General features: G+C 29.9%; 1 protein-coding gene across 1 annotated transcript in view; it reads left to right on the forward strand.

Annotated features, from left to right (window-relative positions):
- The window catches only part of LOC145324452 (uncharacterized), a 37110-nt gene that overhangs the window by 7753 nt on the left and 10236 nt on the right, over window positions 1-19121 (forward strand). The window contains exons 4-6 of the mRNA XM_080167039.1: window positions 5420-5497; window positions 13975-14031; window positions 17124-17197. Of these exons, the coding sequence (XP_080023165.1) occupies window positions 5420-5497; window positions 13975-14031; window positions 17124-17197 (209 nt within the window). The remainder of the gene's footprint in view (window positions 1-5419; window positions 5498-13974; window positions 14032-17123; window positions 17198-19121) is intronic.

Here is a 19121-nt window from a genome sequence, read left to right on the forward strand (position 1 = left end):
GATGAATGCAAAATTGTCATAAATCTATGTCGACTTTTCTGACAAACAAGAGGATTTCATTTTCAAATAAAGTAACAGGATGTCTTTCTGTTACAAAGGCTCTTGAAAACCAACCATTATGGTTATAATTTATAGTATATATTCTTATAAGTACATCCAGGGAAGGTTTATAACTATTTTGGAGTTACTTCACCCTCCCTAGAAAAATATACCCCCACATTGTACAATGAAGTGTTACATGTGTCCCTAACTGAATAAGGTGATGTTATCTTCCCATTCATTGTTTAAGTAATCCGAAATGGTGTCATATCATTTCCGCTAATGCATTTTATTTCCAAATCAACAATACCGTAGATTATCCTATTATATAAAGTAGTAAAGATTTTTGGTCTGTAGCATAAAGTATTGATTAGTAAAGATCAGATGGAGTTCTTCGCATATAACCCAGGATAGTTTTAGATTACATAATTTTGAGATCAAAGTTTTAAGTGGGTTTAAGGCTATTTTTCTTCTCTTTTTCTTTCCCCTTGGAATACAAAGCCCCAAGATGCTAGGGGTGCAGACCCTAGTTACTATATGATTTACTACTACAACACATTTGCTTTATATTAATTAATTTTTTATATATAATGTATTTTCTATTGTTTTATCTTGCGATTATAGAACACTCAGCATTTATGACAATATGCTGTTGTGATAGAATACTTACTGAAAAATAAGTTCATTATAACCAAGCTGGTTTTACACAAGGTTTAGGAATAGTTTTAGATACTATACCTGTCATGAATTTGATTTATTAAAAGTTATAATTTAGTTTCACAAAAATTTTCTTATTTTTAAGTGTATCTACTCTAATATAATCAAATTTAATTGTCAATTTTCCTACTTGTATGTACAGTGTTCCTAATTACCGACTGTAAGGGTTTGATTGTTCTTTCCACCGTACGTGTTGAAATTGAGTGTTCTATCTTTTCCGTACAAAATTTATTTTAAAGCAAACAAACATAACTGCAAAATATTGAAACATCCATCAGGAAGTTTAGCTATTTTGATATGGTTAAGGCTTTAAGATCTAATAATTTCAAATAATAACTATTGGTATTTTGGTGAAGTTGATAGCACACATTATAACAGAACTACTCTTTTCAAGCTACACGCTTTAATTTTATCTCTCAATTTCATGATTTTAAAAATACATAGGCCCGGTAGAATTGTCGGTTCCTTTTATGATTTCCATTACTTTAGTTTCATTTATTTCAACAATGTTTTGAACTTAGCAACTTTAATTAAGTTTTGGCTATATGTTGTGAAATCTTAGGGCAGGCATATTTAATGGCTTCGCTCTTATCCTCTAGCTAACATTTTTGAGAAAAAAACATCTTATTTGTTCATTTCCATTTCTGAACGGGGGAGGGAATGCCCCTCCCCCCCCCCCCCCAAGAAAGCTTAAAACCAACGTATGAACAGTAAGGATATTTTCTGAAAACCAAAGTCTTATGAGTAAAGTTATTATCGAGATCTTAAGCTTCTGCGGACATCGTTCAGCATTGCACTGTAAGTAAATTCCCTCTACTAGACTTTTGTTCAAATCCCCTTCCTTTTACAGATTTTAAAACTTTTAGCCTTCTCTTAGATATTTGATAAACCTTTTATTTTGTTTTTCTTAATCTTGTTGTGTACATTTAATTTTGTTTCATTTAATATTAATTGCTTCTGTGCATAATATAATAATTACATCATTTACAGGGTGTCAATATATACAAATATTTCGTCCGTTTGTAGACTAAGTAACTTATACTCGAAATGCAGTTCCAAACTCTTCTTTACAGAATTTTTATCTGCGCTATTTATAGACATAAGTTTATTCTAGTTTTTAAACATTCATGACATAATTATTTAATTTCTTTATTTGGATACCTTGTATTTTCTGCCATTTCACTGCTGGTGCTAAGAATACTTTTCTTTTTAATTTGTTAAAATCTTATTTTAGAATAGTCAATTTTGATCTTTTCTTTTTATGCAATAACGTAATTTTTATGTTAAAGTATTTAAATTTTTGAACACCATGTGTGTCTTGACTGATCTTAAAACATTCTCTTTCAACTTTGATATGATAATCTTATTATTGTTATAATGTTTACATATTTTTCTTCTGAACTGAGCTTAAGAATTTTTTTTTAATTCCAAATTTTACATATTTTTGAACACCCTGTAGTTGTCTGAACAGAGTATAAGACAGCATTCTCTTTCAACTTTGATATAATAATCTAATTTTGGCATAATCTAATAACAGGAAAGGTTAGGGTTTTAAGGCTTCTTGTTTCTCAAAGTTAAGGTAAAGAATATACAAAGTTAAAAGAGTTTCATTTTAGGATAAGATTAGATGGTATATATTAATTTTTTAAAAAATTAAAGTAATATAATGTTTACAACATAAAAGAGGGGGGGGGGGGGGTAATTCAACCATCACATAATCAATGCGCAATTGGCAATTATCCGAATTTAGTTATGAAACTTGGCATGAGTAATCCTTGGTAGGTCTATTTTCCCAAAATCAAAAAAAATTGGAAAAGTTACAGCTAGCGGCTCAGCCGTTTAGCCGTTTTTTTTTTGCTATTTTTAGGGCAAATCTATCCTTAATTACGTAGGAATCAACATTTTGAAACATATTTTTGCTTTAACTTATGTGAAATGATAAAAAAAAGTATTTTTTAGTTCTCTGAACTAGTTAAAAACGTCTGAGAGCGGCAAAGAGTATGATGTACAGATAGGGCTTGTGACGGATTTGTCCTGAAAATAGCCAAATAACATTTCCCCCATAATGCAATTAAAGAACCGCCAATTTGACGAAATTTGCCATTTAAGAAATCCTCCTTCAAATTAACTTACAGACAGACTAACCTTTATAATTTTAGAGGTGATATGCTACAAAAAGAATAAATGTCCTTAAACAAGAAAATAAATACAGATAACAGAATATCAAAATATCCTTCGGGCAAAAGATATGAAACTATCTATTATAGATTTTCTCCAAATAAAATATTGGAGAATTATAAAATTTTACTTTAATGCTTTTTAAAGGATTTGTGTATAGTATGAAAAATGATAAGAATTCCATGGTGTGCTATCACACCCGCCAGAGACGTCCAAGCTTTTTATTTTGAGGGGGGTAAAATGAGAGATTTAAAAGTTTTGAGTGAGGTAATCTATTATATTTTAAAAATTTCGATGGGGGTAAAATGAGGGGTTTCGAAGTTTAATGGGTGGCTAAATACTCCTTACCCCATCTCTTGGTAGTATATGACTTCCGCATAGGTCCATAATCACAAAAATAGCAAGTAAATAATGAAGAAGGAAGGGTTTAATTATGTGAGTGAAGCACAGGGGGGCGGTTTTCTAGGTATGGGTCTTCTAGGATTAGGGGCCCTGTAGGGATTAGGCCTATCTTCCCTCATTTTCCATATATTTAAAAATAAGATAGGGGGTTCTGTAATTTCTAGTGGATATTTGTACTGTACAATTATGCATTTCTGACATGTGGAATTGATTGAACATCTAAGAATTCAATACAGAGGTGAATTCTTAAAAAAACTTTTGCCCCATTGAAATCAGTTTGCCCCACTAAAATCAGTAAGGCAAACTAAAAATTTAGAGGGAATAATTTTGCCTCGCTAAAATTTTAGTGGGGCAAAAGTTTTTTAAGAATTCACCTCAGTTTTCAATACTGCAATATCTAGGGGTAAAGGTAGAGGTAAATTTTCCACAAGTTTTTCATTTACAAAGAAGGTTACGTCCATTAGTAATGAGAGGGCAAAAATTGCCTAAAATGATTTTATCCGAAGAATTAGATCTAAAGGTAAATAACCTAAAAACAATCTCAGCTTTCCTAAAATGAAGAACTCAATCGGATAAGTGGTTAAAGCGAAAAACCAAAAAAAAGTCTTACTTTATATTAAAGGTTAAGGAATTTTGTAACCTTTCTTCTTTTAGCTTCATTACTTTTCTTATATTCCTGTAAAAATTGTAAATCTATCAAAAAGATAAATTTTCATCTTTCAAACTTTATAAAATCTATATTCTACAAAGGGTCATTCTTTAATTTAACTTAGCGAGATTTTGTCTGAAGCATAACTATTGGAGGTTTACAGATGCAAAAGATTTTTACAATCAATGCCCATATAACTTATTTTAAAAGGTAAACTTCCGACTGCATCTGTTTTCAAAGGGGTAGAGAAGGGCAGGCAAGAAGAATAAACCTATATTCAGATTTTACTAAAAAAAGAAAATAAATAAAGTTTCCCTAAAATGAATTATATAATAGGATAGGCGGACACTATAATTGTATAGTAACCGCACGCTGCAAAAAAATGTAATAAAAAAAAATTTAAGAAATTATTGGATAAATTATATAAGTTTCACATATGATAAATTCCCAAAGTAGGATAAGATAGGAAAACAATGTGTTAGATAACTGCTAAGTGTATATTTTGTACAATTTAACAAAAGCAAAGCTTTTCTGTATCTAAGGTCGATTCGTAGGGTTGCTCTGTTAATATGGGTGAACATTAAAAAAAAAACAAAGCAATTAATTAAGCTAGCAAAACTCAAATATATCATAGGCAAAACAAAGTAACAAAAACTTGAATTCAATTGCGTACAGACAAATTAAGATTCTTGACGCGCTGTTTGTTTGTCCGACTATCTGATTTGTTAATTAGTTCAATTCTATGCATGATGCCATACTTGTTTCATAAGAAAATAGTACCACCATTTGTGTTTGATAGTTCTTTGCTTGCTTCCTAATGTTATAAAATAGGTATCTTACCCAGGGATGGAGGGGACAATAGGCTGTTAATTACACCAGTCCCCAAATAAAATGTTCTTATAGCTTGGCCTAACAACTGTGGCGATTAAATTGAGTGCCTAAGCGTTTCAACTACTAATCATTATTTAAAGAAGAAGAAAATTTGTTTATCATCATTGAGAATGTACATCAATTTATCAGCCATTGTATTATTCCTTTATACATATATCTGTATAGAACTGGAAAGTTATTATAGTAAACTTTGGTCATTTCAATGAGCAAAGCTTTTGTACAATTAGAACGGTACATTTAGCTCTTATCGTCAATGCTATTAACGCCCTATTAATTTCAAACTTGGCAAGATGATACCTGTAACAGATAGGTACAATTTAGAAAAAGTACCTACTAATACCTACCAACGCTTTAATCATTTTAAGAAAGTCTGTGTGTCTCATTATTTTGGCGTACGGGTATATCATAGCATACTAGTTCTGAAGAAAAGTAACTCTACAACTATCCCTATATTACAGGATCTGTGTCTTTCAGTCTAGAGGTTTCTAGGGGCGTATCCGCTAATTCAATAATAAAACAAGACTTAATTTGTTTTTGTTTTAGGAGAAACTAATCCGTCGGCTGAAGATGTCAGAGAAAACAAAATTAGCGGATATTTCTAACCAACTTTATCAGTTACAGGTAAACTTTTATTTTTGGGGAAATGGACATTATAATTAAGATAAACATAATTACTCCTTCATTGAGTTAAAACTTTGGTGGAAAAGACTTTATACTGGTAACCAATTGTGTTACCAAATCAGGATGTTAAAAGTCCCAAAAAGTTTCAATAACAAACTTGTGTGAATGTGTTACACACAATTCACAAATATATTAACCATTATAATTAGTATTCTTATGTCCACTTCCTTCCATGAAAATACTACTTTTAGGATTACAGGTAAATAAACACTGAATGACTTATAAAATGCACATTTTTTATTTTGAGGTCTACACTGTAAATTTGTAGTTGTTCCTTCTTTCCCTGGCAAAGCATTCCTACTTTACTTTTATTATATGTACCTCAATGGTATATTTTATGTTTTTACTATGATTAAGTCAAACTACCAAACATTGTATAATTAACACTAAAACGTGCACCTAAGTTTTCCTGAAATTATAAATAATTTTTAAAAATTATATTTAAAGAATCACGGAACCTTTCAAACACAAAAAATTCTAAAATGATAATTATTGTTATTGCAAAAACAGTAAAATTGTCATAAATAATATTTGCAGAACGTGAAATGGTTTATTTAGTTTATTAAAATCGAAGCTTTCATACATTCATTGTCGGCCTGTACGTCAGTTTGTCATTATATGTATTTCTAATCATAAATTTAGGCATGTTAAAAATTTTCTTTATCACATTTAATGTGAGAATGTTGCTTTTATCATATTCAAAATAAATGCTGTAATAAGCTTTAAAATATTTAAACACTAGTCTCTCATTGGACACAAAATGACGTCCAATAAGAAAAAGGAATAAAAATATTGGAAAGAAAATTATTTTATTTCAAAATTAATTCTTGGCATTTTGGAATATAAAATATAGGGGAAAGAAAATTATTTATTTCAAATTTTTTTCTGGTCTTGAAATAATATTCATTATTTTATTTTAATTCGAGTGTCAACCAATAAGAAATAGGCATGCTGTTTTAAAAGTTTGGAATAAAAATTATCATTTTTTGTCAATTCCTTTTTTCAGAGTATAAAATGAGAATAAATTTTCCAACATCATTATTGATTTCTAATTTAACATTTCATACAGTTTTTAATCTGTTTTTAAAACTATTGATCCTAGCAAGAAAAATCCATAAATAAATTTAAAAACCAAGAGATTTTACATTTAATTTAAGATTTTTCATGCTTGGATGAATATTTTTTAAAACCAATTTGATATTCTTATATTAATCAACAAGACAAATTCAAAAAGATGCATAAAGCAATACTTTGAAAGAAAAAAAGTTGCACCTCCAGAATAAACTTCTAAAATTTTTAATGCATGGAAACACCTTCCCCCCATTTCCCCTCAAGGACAAAATCAATTTTTTATATTTAGGTTTCTTATATGACGTTTAAACTGTAGATGTTGATTACAAATTCAATGTCCAAAATTGATCCACTCTACTGTACATTGTTATAATTTAATATTTGATGTGGGTATAAACATTAGACATAGATGGTCAATCTGACCCCATTTTTTTCTTAAAAAGAAACCTTTGTTCACTTTTTGTTGTATATGAAATACAGCCCTATAGGCAACATTATTTGCAACTAAATTTTGCAATGATATAATTTTTAGAAAGGTAACTTTATTATAAGAAATTAAATTATTTATAACTAACTTATTATATGTTGTGTCATACGCTTCACATTATATGATGGAAGAAATATTTTCTTCAAATATTTCACCCAAGGAAAGCTTTAACCTAAGATATTCAACAATTTATAGCTGATACATAATGTAAACAAAATTCCCTTGTGCTGTCTCTAGGTTATCTCTATTGTATAAATGAACGTACAAAAGAGGAGGAGAGAGAGAAGGAAATAGACAGAAAAGTGAGGGAAGGAGAGGGGGAAGAAATATAGAGAAAAATAGACAGAGATATTTATTGTTCACCCTTAGATGATGTAAATTTTTTGATAGACTTTTTTGAATTTAAGAAAAAGATAGAGAATGAGACAAAACCAAGTATCATATTTTATTAATATTGCTTATACAAGAAAGGTCATTCAAAATTATTTCACCAATATTAAGGTCAAGTGACAAAAATTTAAATTTCCACCTACTTCGCCCCCGGAGGGGGCAATAGTAGAAGGAAAATTCAAATTTTGATCACATGACCAAAATTGTTGAAATAATTTTAATATCCTTTCTCGTATTCATTTGAATCCGGTGGATAGGAACCGGTTCTCATGAATACGAAAAAACTATGTCTAGCATCGTATTATATCCAGTTTTCTACGAATATAGAAATGTACAATCATAAGATTAAAACTAGTTTTTTTAGCCGGTGCCTTCGGCACCTCGGGGCTAAAAAAACTAGTTTTAATCTTATGATTGTACACTCTATATCCGCGGAAAGCCGTTTATAATACGATACGAGAAATAACTATTCTAGCATTCACAATATTACGAAAATATGATAAATAACTATTCTATGTCAAACCTTCTCAAAACTTCTTTTTTGACTTGATGTATGATTTGAAAAGCGTAGCAACTTTAAATTCATGAAAAATGTTAGTTCGTCTATTCTATATACTTTTAGGAACATATTTAGCATATTTAGGTAATTTTTATGAAATATACAATAGAGTTTATAAATGTAGAATTGTTTTGCTGATTTAATAAGTTTCACTGTTATAGATGTTGTCATCCTTGATTTTGAATTTATTTGCACATTAGTGTGTTTTTATATAGCCAAGTTGTTTTATGTCTTTATTTAATATTTAATAACAAAATAGGTTTATATTTTCATTTATCATTATTTTACTTCCTTAATTGTCAAATAAAGCAATTTTTTGAAGCGCAGCTTTTTAACATTTTAGCTGTACATCCTTGCTTTCATTCGCACATTTTATGCAGACTGACGATTACTAAAAGATTGTTAATCACAGCTTTCTTGTTTGTTGGTTCTTTCCCTTTAATTGATTTAGGACAATCGTATAAAAATATACTTTGTATTGGACATATTAGGCTAATTTAGGTATGGTGGGGGTAATGAGAGCCCCGTTAAGTGACTGTGATACCCATCGGCATATGATTTAATTGAAAATATTTTTTAACTTTTATTGCTGTGTTATTATTATTTTTTAAAGCACATTTAAAAAAAAAAATTTAAATTCCTTTTTTATAACTTATTTTACTCTAAAAAATACCTTTTTGTGTTGCTAATGCATTTATTAATCCTTATAGTAATGGATATAGAATACGTGGATATTATAACAGAGGAATGCTTGTGGTCAATTTAGGTTGTTAATATAGATATTCGTAAAAATTTTCCTCCTCAGTCAGGGGTGAATGGGGGTAAAGCTAAAAATAGGGGAGGATCTCGTTATATTAGCCGGCTGCTGGGAGAAACATTTCATCCGGGTATGCTAAAATCTCTAACAATATTCACGTATTCTATATCCATTCTTATAGCTAACTTCAAATAAGTTAAAGCTCATTATTTATAATAGAATTGCTTACTGAAAGTAACGAGAAGGTATAAACCTAACTATTATAGAGCTCAAACAAGAATCACTTTATTCAAAGGAGCATATTATGTCTATTTTTAAAATATTAAACTAATACACGTTGGAAAACGAAGGATTAGGATAATGCTAGATTTTATTAATACATTACATTTAGACAATCAAGTTTTTATAAACTAGAGGCTGTGCCCCTAGAGGCCACTAGAATATTTTAAGGAGAGTGGGGTTGAGGGGTGAGGAGAAGTTAACCTTCCTCTTAAAATTATAGCCTTGTTAAGAAAAAGTAAAAAAAATCTATGGGCGATTTCTCATTGTGAGGGTAGAGGTATCCTTCTCCATAAAAAGCTATAAACCTTCCAATGACCTTAAGCTTAAGAAGCTTACTGTACAAGAAAACCATTTTGGTTCAGCAGTTAACGAGATCTTTAGCTACAGTAGACAGACATACATCCTGTTACTTTTATAATGTATTATTTTCACAATTTTTTTTTACAAATTACACACATGTTTCTATTTCTTTTTATTTTCAGCGGTACATATTATAGTTTTGAAAGTATGACGTTTGAATTTTAGATTAAAGAATGGCTAAAGTTTTAAAAACTATCCATTTTGTATAGTTTTAATCCTTTTTTGTATGGATATTTAGGTATTTTATATAACACAAAAAAAAAGTTTAATAATTTAATTTAGATTTTGAATAATCAACCCTAAAAAGCACATTTTCACATGTGATAAAAATCCTAATAGACAAATTGATGAATGCAGAAACTTATGTGAAGTTTTACGTTCCAAGAAAAAAAGCCTTAAAAATGTAATGAACAGTAAAGATAGTCCTTAAAAAGTATAGCACATTCGGTTCAGTAGACTCTAAGATCTTGAGCTTTATACTGACAAACAGACGGACGGATAAACAGATGGATATACATATGGATGGACATACAGATAGAAAGGCAGACAGACATACACACATAATAAAAGTTGTAGACAGACAGACTGGCATACACACTGAAAGACGTAGACAGACAGACAGACGCCCAAACAGATAGATGAACAGACAGATTGACAAACAGGCGAACAGATTAAGTTTTACTTTGTTAATAAGATTGCTACATGTACTGTATTTACAGTATAGACACAAGGGCCCATTTTTCAGCCACAAAATTTCTGTTTTAATTTTCCTGTGTGGGAAACCACAAAACAATAAGGGATAGGGCATCAAAATTTATTTTTGAGCATTTATATTTTATTTAAGGATTGAGCATAATGCTATGTAAGTTCGATTTTAAAGCAAAAATATACTATTATACGATTTTGCCGAAAGCGAAGCATATCAAAATTAGGTTCTTTACATAATCAAATCATCAAACATTAGAAATTTGTATGAAATAATAAACTGAATGATAAAACTATCTGGTAAAAGTGCTGGTGACCCTTATCGGAAAGGTCTCGCCATGTGGACAGAGTTACATATAGCTCATGTCCCCTCTTTTCTTTTACTTTAATGTATACATGCATTATCAATGGATTGAGGTAAATGCTAAAATGAATATTATCTATTTTCACAAAATGGCATTATATTTAAGTGACAAAAGCTGACTACTAACTTATATTGTTAGATGACAACACAAATTGTTGACATTGCATACATTATAACTTTTAGCCCTGTGAAACGACTTCTAATTTGTTTAAATTGAAGGTTGGGTCTTGTTGTAAAAGTCAACAGGGATTAAAGGGATAAGATAATACACTCAACTTAATGTTTTGCCAAGCCAACGAATAAAAAACATTATTATTATAAAACTTTAGAGACTAGTGTAATAAACAGCACAATGTCTCCCACCCCCCTGAAAAGTCAACCATCTCTACTTTCACAAGGACAACAATATTTAAATATAGAAAATATGCTTCGTAAATTAATATTGGTAAGAGTGTAGTTTTTTTCGTATGCTAACCCCAGCCAGGCTATCACTATCACTAACTTTTCTCACTGAAAGAAATTAACAAACAAATAAATAACTAACATCTTCCTTTACTTTATTTTCATTTCAAATTAAGGTGGAGGGGTTTGATGCTCAATAAGGCGCTTTGATGGAAAAAAGCCAAAAACTATTCTATTGCGTATTTTTGTTATAATATTAATGATCGGAAAAAAGTAAATTTTTGAGGAGCTACACCCACAAAGGCTACAAAAGCCTATAAAGACACCTTTAATAATTAAAGAAAAACCAAATAGTTATGATTAGTAATCAGAATTGCGTTTTTTGCTCACTGCCTGACCAATAATTATAAAAACATATTTAAAGTTGTTACAATATTTAGAAACTAGCAGCTATGCCTAACCTTTCCATGAAATGATTAAAAACCTTCTTTGGACTTATAAGAAGTCTCACTGTAAAAGAAAGCCATGTTGATCCAGTGGTTAGCAGGATCTTTCCGTACAGACAGATAAAATATCCTCCCCACCTCTATGACATTTTTTTTTACATTTTCATGCCAAACAAAATCAATGAATATTTAAAATAAGCCCACTTATTTATAAAAATCAAATTATTATCTTTTTGGTTTATATTAGTTTTTGTGTCGACCCAGGGACAAATGCTACAATTGACTAAAGTAATTTTTATACATTAGTAACTATTTTCTTTCTTTCATGGCTAAATATAATTGTTGAAAAGGTTGGTATTAGATAATATGATTTTAGATCATAGAATATTACTCCTTCAACTTTGTGTTCGGTAATCTTTTTTTGGGAGGGGGAAACATTAATCTATCATCCATTGTCTTATCCCTGTATCCCTGGTGTCGACCACAAACCCCATGATAGGTGTGGTTCAGAGTTCCTCTCTCTGTCTTCAAGTAATTAATAACTTAAGATATTTCACATAAATAGGCTTACAAATTATTTTTAAAAATTATCGCTTTTTACCTCCCCCCTCCTATTATTGTAAAAATAAATTGAAAATAACAGGGAAGGGGTAGTATTTTTAAGCCTAACCCCTGCAGTGCCCATGCTCTAACCCCGAAGCTACCTTTTTTCCACTTTAACTTAACCTAACCTAACCTAACCTAAAGTAATAAACAAACAAATAAGATTCTATTTTTACTTGCTTATCAAGGAACTTTGTGTAAAAGTGTCAATGATTCTATGTACGGAATATTTGTAGCACTACCTTTTAAAGTTTAAATGATTGTTGAAAGTTTGGTTTCACCATCAAATTAAAACTTGATGGTTATAAACATGACATTGTATTATACGAAAAAACAAGGATTATGACTTCCATACACACAAAGCTCAACAAATATGACAATTATACAAATGAACATAAAAAATAAAGAATTTAAGCGCTTTTTTTAAATTGAATTTATATTAGAAACTGTCAATAATAAAAGATCGACTACAATTATGTTATTTAATCTAACATACAGATGGACCTTTAATTTAGAAAATCTTTGCTTTTAAAAATTTCTCAACAATTCTATGAATTTTTTAGAAATAAATGTTAAAATCTTTACCGTGACAAAATACTTTTTCAAAGATTTTTTTTGTGGTATGATTTTAGTAAACTTAATAATCAGAAAACTTTATGACACATTCTACGTTCAAAAATGTATTAATAGACCTGTAGAAAATCTGCGCTACCGAATATCTTCCTGTATATACCTAACAAATTTTAAAAAGCTAAATTTTCTGCAAAAATTTTGTTTGTCTTTTCTATTTGTATTGAACTTTTATTGTATTAGATGCAATTTTTAAACTGCATATCCAAGTTCATAAAAAGTTTATAAATGTTTTTAAATGTCAGTTACTTACTTTTTATCAGCGGATCTACTCTATATCAGATGTATAACAATATAATTTTATGGTCTTTATCTTTATTCCTAGAAATATCAGGGAGGCAGGGGACATTAAGCTGTTTTTTACACCTATCCCCAAAGTTTTATAAAAACATTTTCTTCTTCGTGGGCTCAATAACTTTGTGGGCTAATTTTGAATTTGGATTGATTGGTTCATTAAAATGAGATTTTAAACATTGCAACAACTATATGTAATCTATAGAAGGGGTAAATTTGTATATCATAATTAGGGATCAGACATTGTTTTATCCCTTTAGATCCCAGCTGAATATTATGTCTCAATGTTAATAGGATTTAGATTGAAAATAACACTTTTTATTTGTCTTAATTTGTTCTTTTTGATCTTCTAATCTTACTTGAGAAAAGAATGTTTTTTCCTGGAAAAAGTTTGTTAACAACAAACTTTTAATTCTTTCAGTGTAAGTCTTTAAGATGTACGTTTAAGGGCCTAGGATTGGTTCATGTTCGGATACAAAAACCTTACCATTGTTTTCCTTTAAACAGGACTTTTAAGGTCAATAATATGGCCTTGCGCACAATGCCTTCCAAAAGCCGGCTCTTTTGGAAAAATATACTACATTATGAAACCATTTTACGTCAGAAAAAGGATAAGGAAATTTATTATTATTTTTGTATAAACTTTCGTATTTTATGGTCAGATTTCTATCAAAGAACATGAACCAATCCTATGGTACTCCAATGTACGTAGAAGAAACTTCTTTAGAATAACTTAAAAACACAAACATCTTTAATGTATAGTAATCGCCCCGCGCACATAGCCTTTGATTTAGTAAGTCAAAAATTATCTTTAAATGAATGTCTTCGTGTTACTGATGACCATGGTATTTAGAATCTGTGCGTTTCTTTCAGAGAACCTTTGATGGCTCGGGGCATGTTTTAGCTATTTTTAACCCTATTAATGCCTTTAAGATAACAAATTATAGATAAATCTTAACAAATTTGCAGATAGATACCCTTAAAAATATTTAAATACTAAACAGACAAAGTAACAAGCATGCACCCTACTACTTTGTATAATTCATAGTTATTTTATTTTTTTTTAGGCAAGTCTACAGAGAAGAGAACGAACACTAAAAGTTCATCTTCATAACAAAGATAAGGTAAATTTATTTTTGTTGCTTATTTTATTTTTTGATTATTTTCTAAATTGTGTAATCACAGCTTGTTTGTCTGTCGTACAGCTTAAAACCTCATGTTTTTATCTTTAGTATTTAAAGATACATTCCAAATTTTAAATTTTATATTGCAAACAAATTCTTTCTGATTTTATAGAAAAAAATAAATTTCTTGTAGAAAATCTTAAAGTAAACATGTTAAAGAAATTGTTGATATCCTTTATTTCATTTGTGATATTTTTTATTGTATTTTTGCAATGATTGCATTCTAAAATTGTTTTATTCCAGCACGATTTATATTTTTTTACCCACTTTTGGGGTGGTGTTTTTATAATTATGCCTTTTTTTAGAAAAAAAGCTAAAAAATTTATTTCCTTAGCTAACGTATAATATTGGCTTATTAATATTTTTTTCTGAATAATTATCACTTACTTTTAAACTCATTTGTACTCTGTTTGTTTGACTTTTATTGTATTTTTTTCTGATTTCTTCTGTACTACTTGCCCCAAGCCTCTAGGGGAGGGAAGGGAATTTAAGAAAAGATCTTACGCCTCAAACAAAAACCCTTACTAATTTGTAAGATAGGATATCTGTCTTCGATACTTTTATTTTTTTATTTTGTAAGAATACCCTGTGGAATGTTTTGAATTCAAGAAGGTCAAGTCTAAAAACAAAACAATGTGAATAAACTCAACTAAATTTACAAACAGTTAGGCAAACGAGCATTTTTTGTTTTCTTGATAATTTAATGGTATTAGGATTGTTTGTCTACAATTCTATAATGACCATAATAAGATACATTTGTTGACTAATGTTAACTTATTAACTGATTAATCTTAATTTTAGGGAAACTTCTCATATGTTTTAAGTAGGGGACCCTAAATGTTACGGCCAAAACCACTATCATATTTATATTCCAATAAAGATTGAATAGAACGAAATCAACTTATCTTAACTTTTCTTTAATAGATCTCAATTAACCCATTAGTGCCGAGCGCCACTTTCATGGGCCGATCGAGCTGAAAGTTTCAGGGAAGCTTTATAATGGTCAAAACGGAATTCGTATTTTTTTGTTTTGCTCTAGTGGCGTGCACAGGAAAGTTGCAAAAAAACCCGGTTCGGCTCGGCCATAAATACCAACCAGGCATTATTACCCGTTTTGGGCGGTTTCCGCCAGCGTTAAAACCCAGTTTTGCTGTAAAAACCCGGTTATTTCGACCAAAAATTGAAAAATGTAATTTTTGAATGCCAAAAGTGAGATGAACACTTTTTAGAACTTTGATACGATCCGAAATTGAAAACTACACAACCTCATGTAATCTATAGAGCTACAAGTATAATACGAAGCGATTTATTTCAAATTTAGTGTTTCGGCTATAGGTGCCGCCGTTTTCGGGTAAAATAACCCGTTGCTCGAAGTTTTAAAAGACACACACTACAAAAAAAGAACATATAAAATTTGGGTGTTACATATCAGAAAACGAGCATAAAACTATTGGGTGACACCTATAGAGATTACTAGGGTTATTAGGGTGGCTCAAACCCTTACTAATGAAGTAAACTGTTATTTTTATTGGTTGAAAAGTTAAAACCGGGTAATAAAAACCGAAACCGAGCCGGGTTTTAAAACTGTCGGGTATTTATGGCCAAGCCGAACCGGGTCATAATAGGGCGTAAAAAAATGATAAAAAAATCATATAAAAAATAATAATTTGAATAAAACGAATTCACAAATAGATGTACTTGTCAATAAACATTAGATTTCACGAAAAAAATCAGCGACTTTACTATAAAAACAAAAAAGTTAGAAGGGGTATTTTAAATTTTCATGATTTTCAAATTTTGTTGAGCTATACCGGCAAACGGAAGTAAGCTAAACTGCCTGCTCCAGGGGGAAATGAAAGCCAGGGTAGTAGAGGGGGGATTCATACTGAGAATGATGCATTATGAAGCCGGAAACCGTTTTTTTTCCATTTTTCGGAACCGGGTTTTAATGCCCGGTTCGGCACTAATGGGTTAATGTGACATAAGTTTTTTTTTTAAATTGTGAAACTTTGGTAAACCTAGGAACTTTCTGTAAAAATTGGTCATGGCTGACATATTTGTCAAGTTACAAAAGAAGAACAATTGTTCCTATATTTACGTCGACATCATACCAACAAAGAATCCTGTGTGGACGAAATATAGTGGACAGTAAACATTATTAAATAAAGATAAATATTTCATCTGCCCAACTTAAACATGCAAACAAAACATTCTTGTTAAAACAATTGTATTCAGATTATAAAGCTTTTGTTGGGTTCTTTGAGTAAAATACGGTTTTAGACATGAAAGAATTGTTGGACTATTTTGAAACTATTTGTGCGATTTCCGACTATTAACGTAGCAAATCTATGACAGGAAAATTCAGTGTTTGAATTTGCACACTGTATATTCTATACATAAGGTTTTTCTAGAATTTGTTAAATATATTTTTAAGAGGAAATCTTTATATAAAAGTATCAGGATCTGTTTGTGTGTACCAAGGATATCTCTAACCACTAAACTGATATGATACTTATTTACGGTAAAGCTTCTTATTGGTCCTGTGAATGTTTATAACAATTTTGGGGAGGGTAGCACTACCAACAAAGTAATAGTTGATTTTTTAGGATAAAGTTAGCTTTCAGGAAATTATATCTAAAAAAATTTTGTCGCTCTTTCATTGGATAGAATCGTATAAAAAGACAAATAAACAAAATAGATAACTGTCTTGAATTTTATTTTTAGATTGACGGATATTTGTACAATATTGACTATCTAGATCTAATATATCTATTTTTAGCGGTTAAGAGCTATATTGACCATCTAGATCTTATTTATCTATTTTTATAGCGGATTAAGAGCTATATTGATCTTCTAGATCTAATATATCTATTTTTTCAGCGGATTAAGAGCTGTATTGATCATCTAGATCTAATATATCTATTTTTTCAGCGGATTAAGAGCTATATTGACCATCTAGATCTATTATATCATTTTTCAGCGGATTAAGAGCTATATTGACCATCTAGATCTAATATATCTTTTATTTTTAGCGGATTAAGAGCCAGCAGAAATTGATCGAGGATATGCTTTATTCTAGCCACAACATTACCCCTTTAAATTCAAGGTAATTATGACAGCTAATTTAGTTTTAAACAAAAAGAACGGACAGACCAAAGTTATTAAAAAGTTGCACTTCCAATTATAATAAGAAGCTGGTTGGGGACATTCGACTGAAAATTATACAAGTCCCCAAACTATATTATTTATGATAACGTGTCTCTTTTGTTAACTTAAAACTTGAGGACTATTGAAAAAAAACCATTTACAGATTGCGCGTCAGAATTATTCTTTGTTTATTTATTTTCATATCTACGGAAACCATTCTTTTAAATCATACAAGAATAATATACAACATAACTGTAATATAAGGAAATATGTGAATGTTGTTATTTATTGATTATGTATGGAATGGATGTAAAATAAATTAGGAGGTATATATGCACAAAACAAATTATTTTCCTACAGGGACAAAAGAATGTTTCATTTAAAAATATGAGAAAAAAGAGTAAAACGCGCGGTTGAACCAAAATTTGCGGTGGAAATTTTTTTATTTACAAGGTTTGGATTTGTTTGGATCTTGTATAAATTAAGATATTTTACATGCAAAATTGATGTATTTTTATTACACGGCAATGCTCCTTCCCTTACATGATATTCTTACAGTTATATATGCTATGTTTATAATCAGCTGTAGCCAATAACTTAATTCGAAAAAATACCCCCTAATTTCTGTTTTTTTTATGGGTGCTGTCTTAGTATTAGAGTAAAACACAAGAGGAAGAAAGGGTTAGAACTGTATCTCCCCATCGCATCAACCTTGTGCAACCTTTCTGTTGGGTCATTAAAAATCAACCAATGGTGTCGCTTATAATAACACAGCCAAGTGAAAATGATTTAGAAGCAGGCGAAATAGGTCATTGAAAAAGAACGGGAGGTAGTTGACTGTATATACGTCTATATTATAGATCTGTTGTCTTAGTAAATTATTTTAAATTTTTTTGAAAATAAAGAGTGGGATCTTTCTCAAATAGGCACTATTAAGAAATCCTCCTTAGAATTTGCAATGTTTTACTGTTGATACCTTATATTTCTGTGATTATGGGTTCACATATAGGTACACATCTTTTTATACACTTAGATTCCAGGGAGGGAGGGGACATTTGGCTGTTTATTACACTAGTCCCCAAAGTTTTATAATAACGTTTTCTAATTCGTTAGCTTTACATCTATTAGAACTTTTATTGAATTTTGATTGGTTGATTCATCAAGTTAAGTGTCTAAACGTTTCAACCACCAAGAAGTGATTTTGTGAATCAACATTGGGGATGTACAATGTACATCAATTTATTGTCCATTGTCTTAACTCTTTTGATCCCTGCTTAGATTTATCCATAAACACACATTCTTATGCACAGATATTACATAAACAAAAATACTCATAAAATCAACCCTGTCAGAAATTTTAATTTTACCATTATTACCATGAAACTGTAAAACATGTTTTCTCATTTGTTATCCTAAAAACTTTTGGTATTCTATTAAATTCTAAGATTGTTTGGCTTGAATTCTTTTTTTTCAAACAAGCAAAAATTCTAATATGTTAAATAAGTATTTTAGTTAACCGTCATTTAAAATGTACATCAATTGTCTTATCATATAAGATCCCCCCCATATTTTTAATTTAATCATTTAAAAAGAATCAAGGGATATAAGTGTGGAACCCAAAACTAAACTGTGAATGTTAACAGGACCTCTCATAATATATAATTATATTCTAACCTCTATAAACAAGGAATCACATAAAAGGAAGGCATGGGATCAAAGTGTGACAAGAAAAAAGCTTTAATCTTGAATGTTCTAGGATCGTTTTAAAACTCATAAAATAGCTTAGGCTAGGTAAATGTTTGTTTAAACTATTTATTTTAAAATTTTAAGGTAAAGAATTAATCCTATTTTATCCAGTATATAAGTTTGAATGAAGCTTAAGA

The sequence above is a fragment of the Acartia tonsa genome, chromosome 7 (genome assembly GCF_053477335.1).
Source record: "Acartia tonsa isolate MP-2025a chromosome 7, ASM5347733v1, whole genome shotgun sequence".
NCBI classification, from domain to species: Eukaryota; Metazoa; Arthropoda; class Copepoda; order Calanoida; family Acartiidae; genus Acartia; species Acartia tonsa.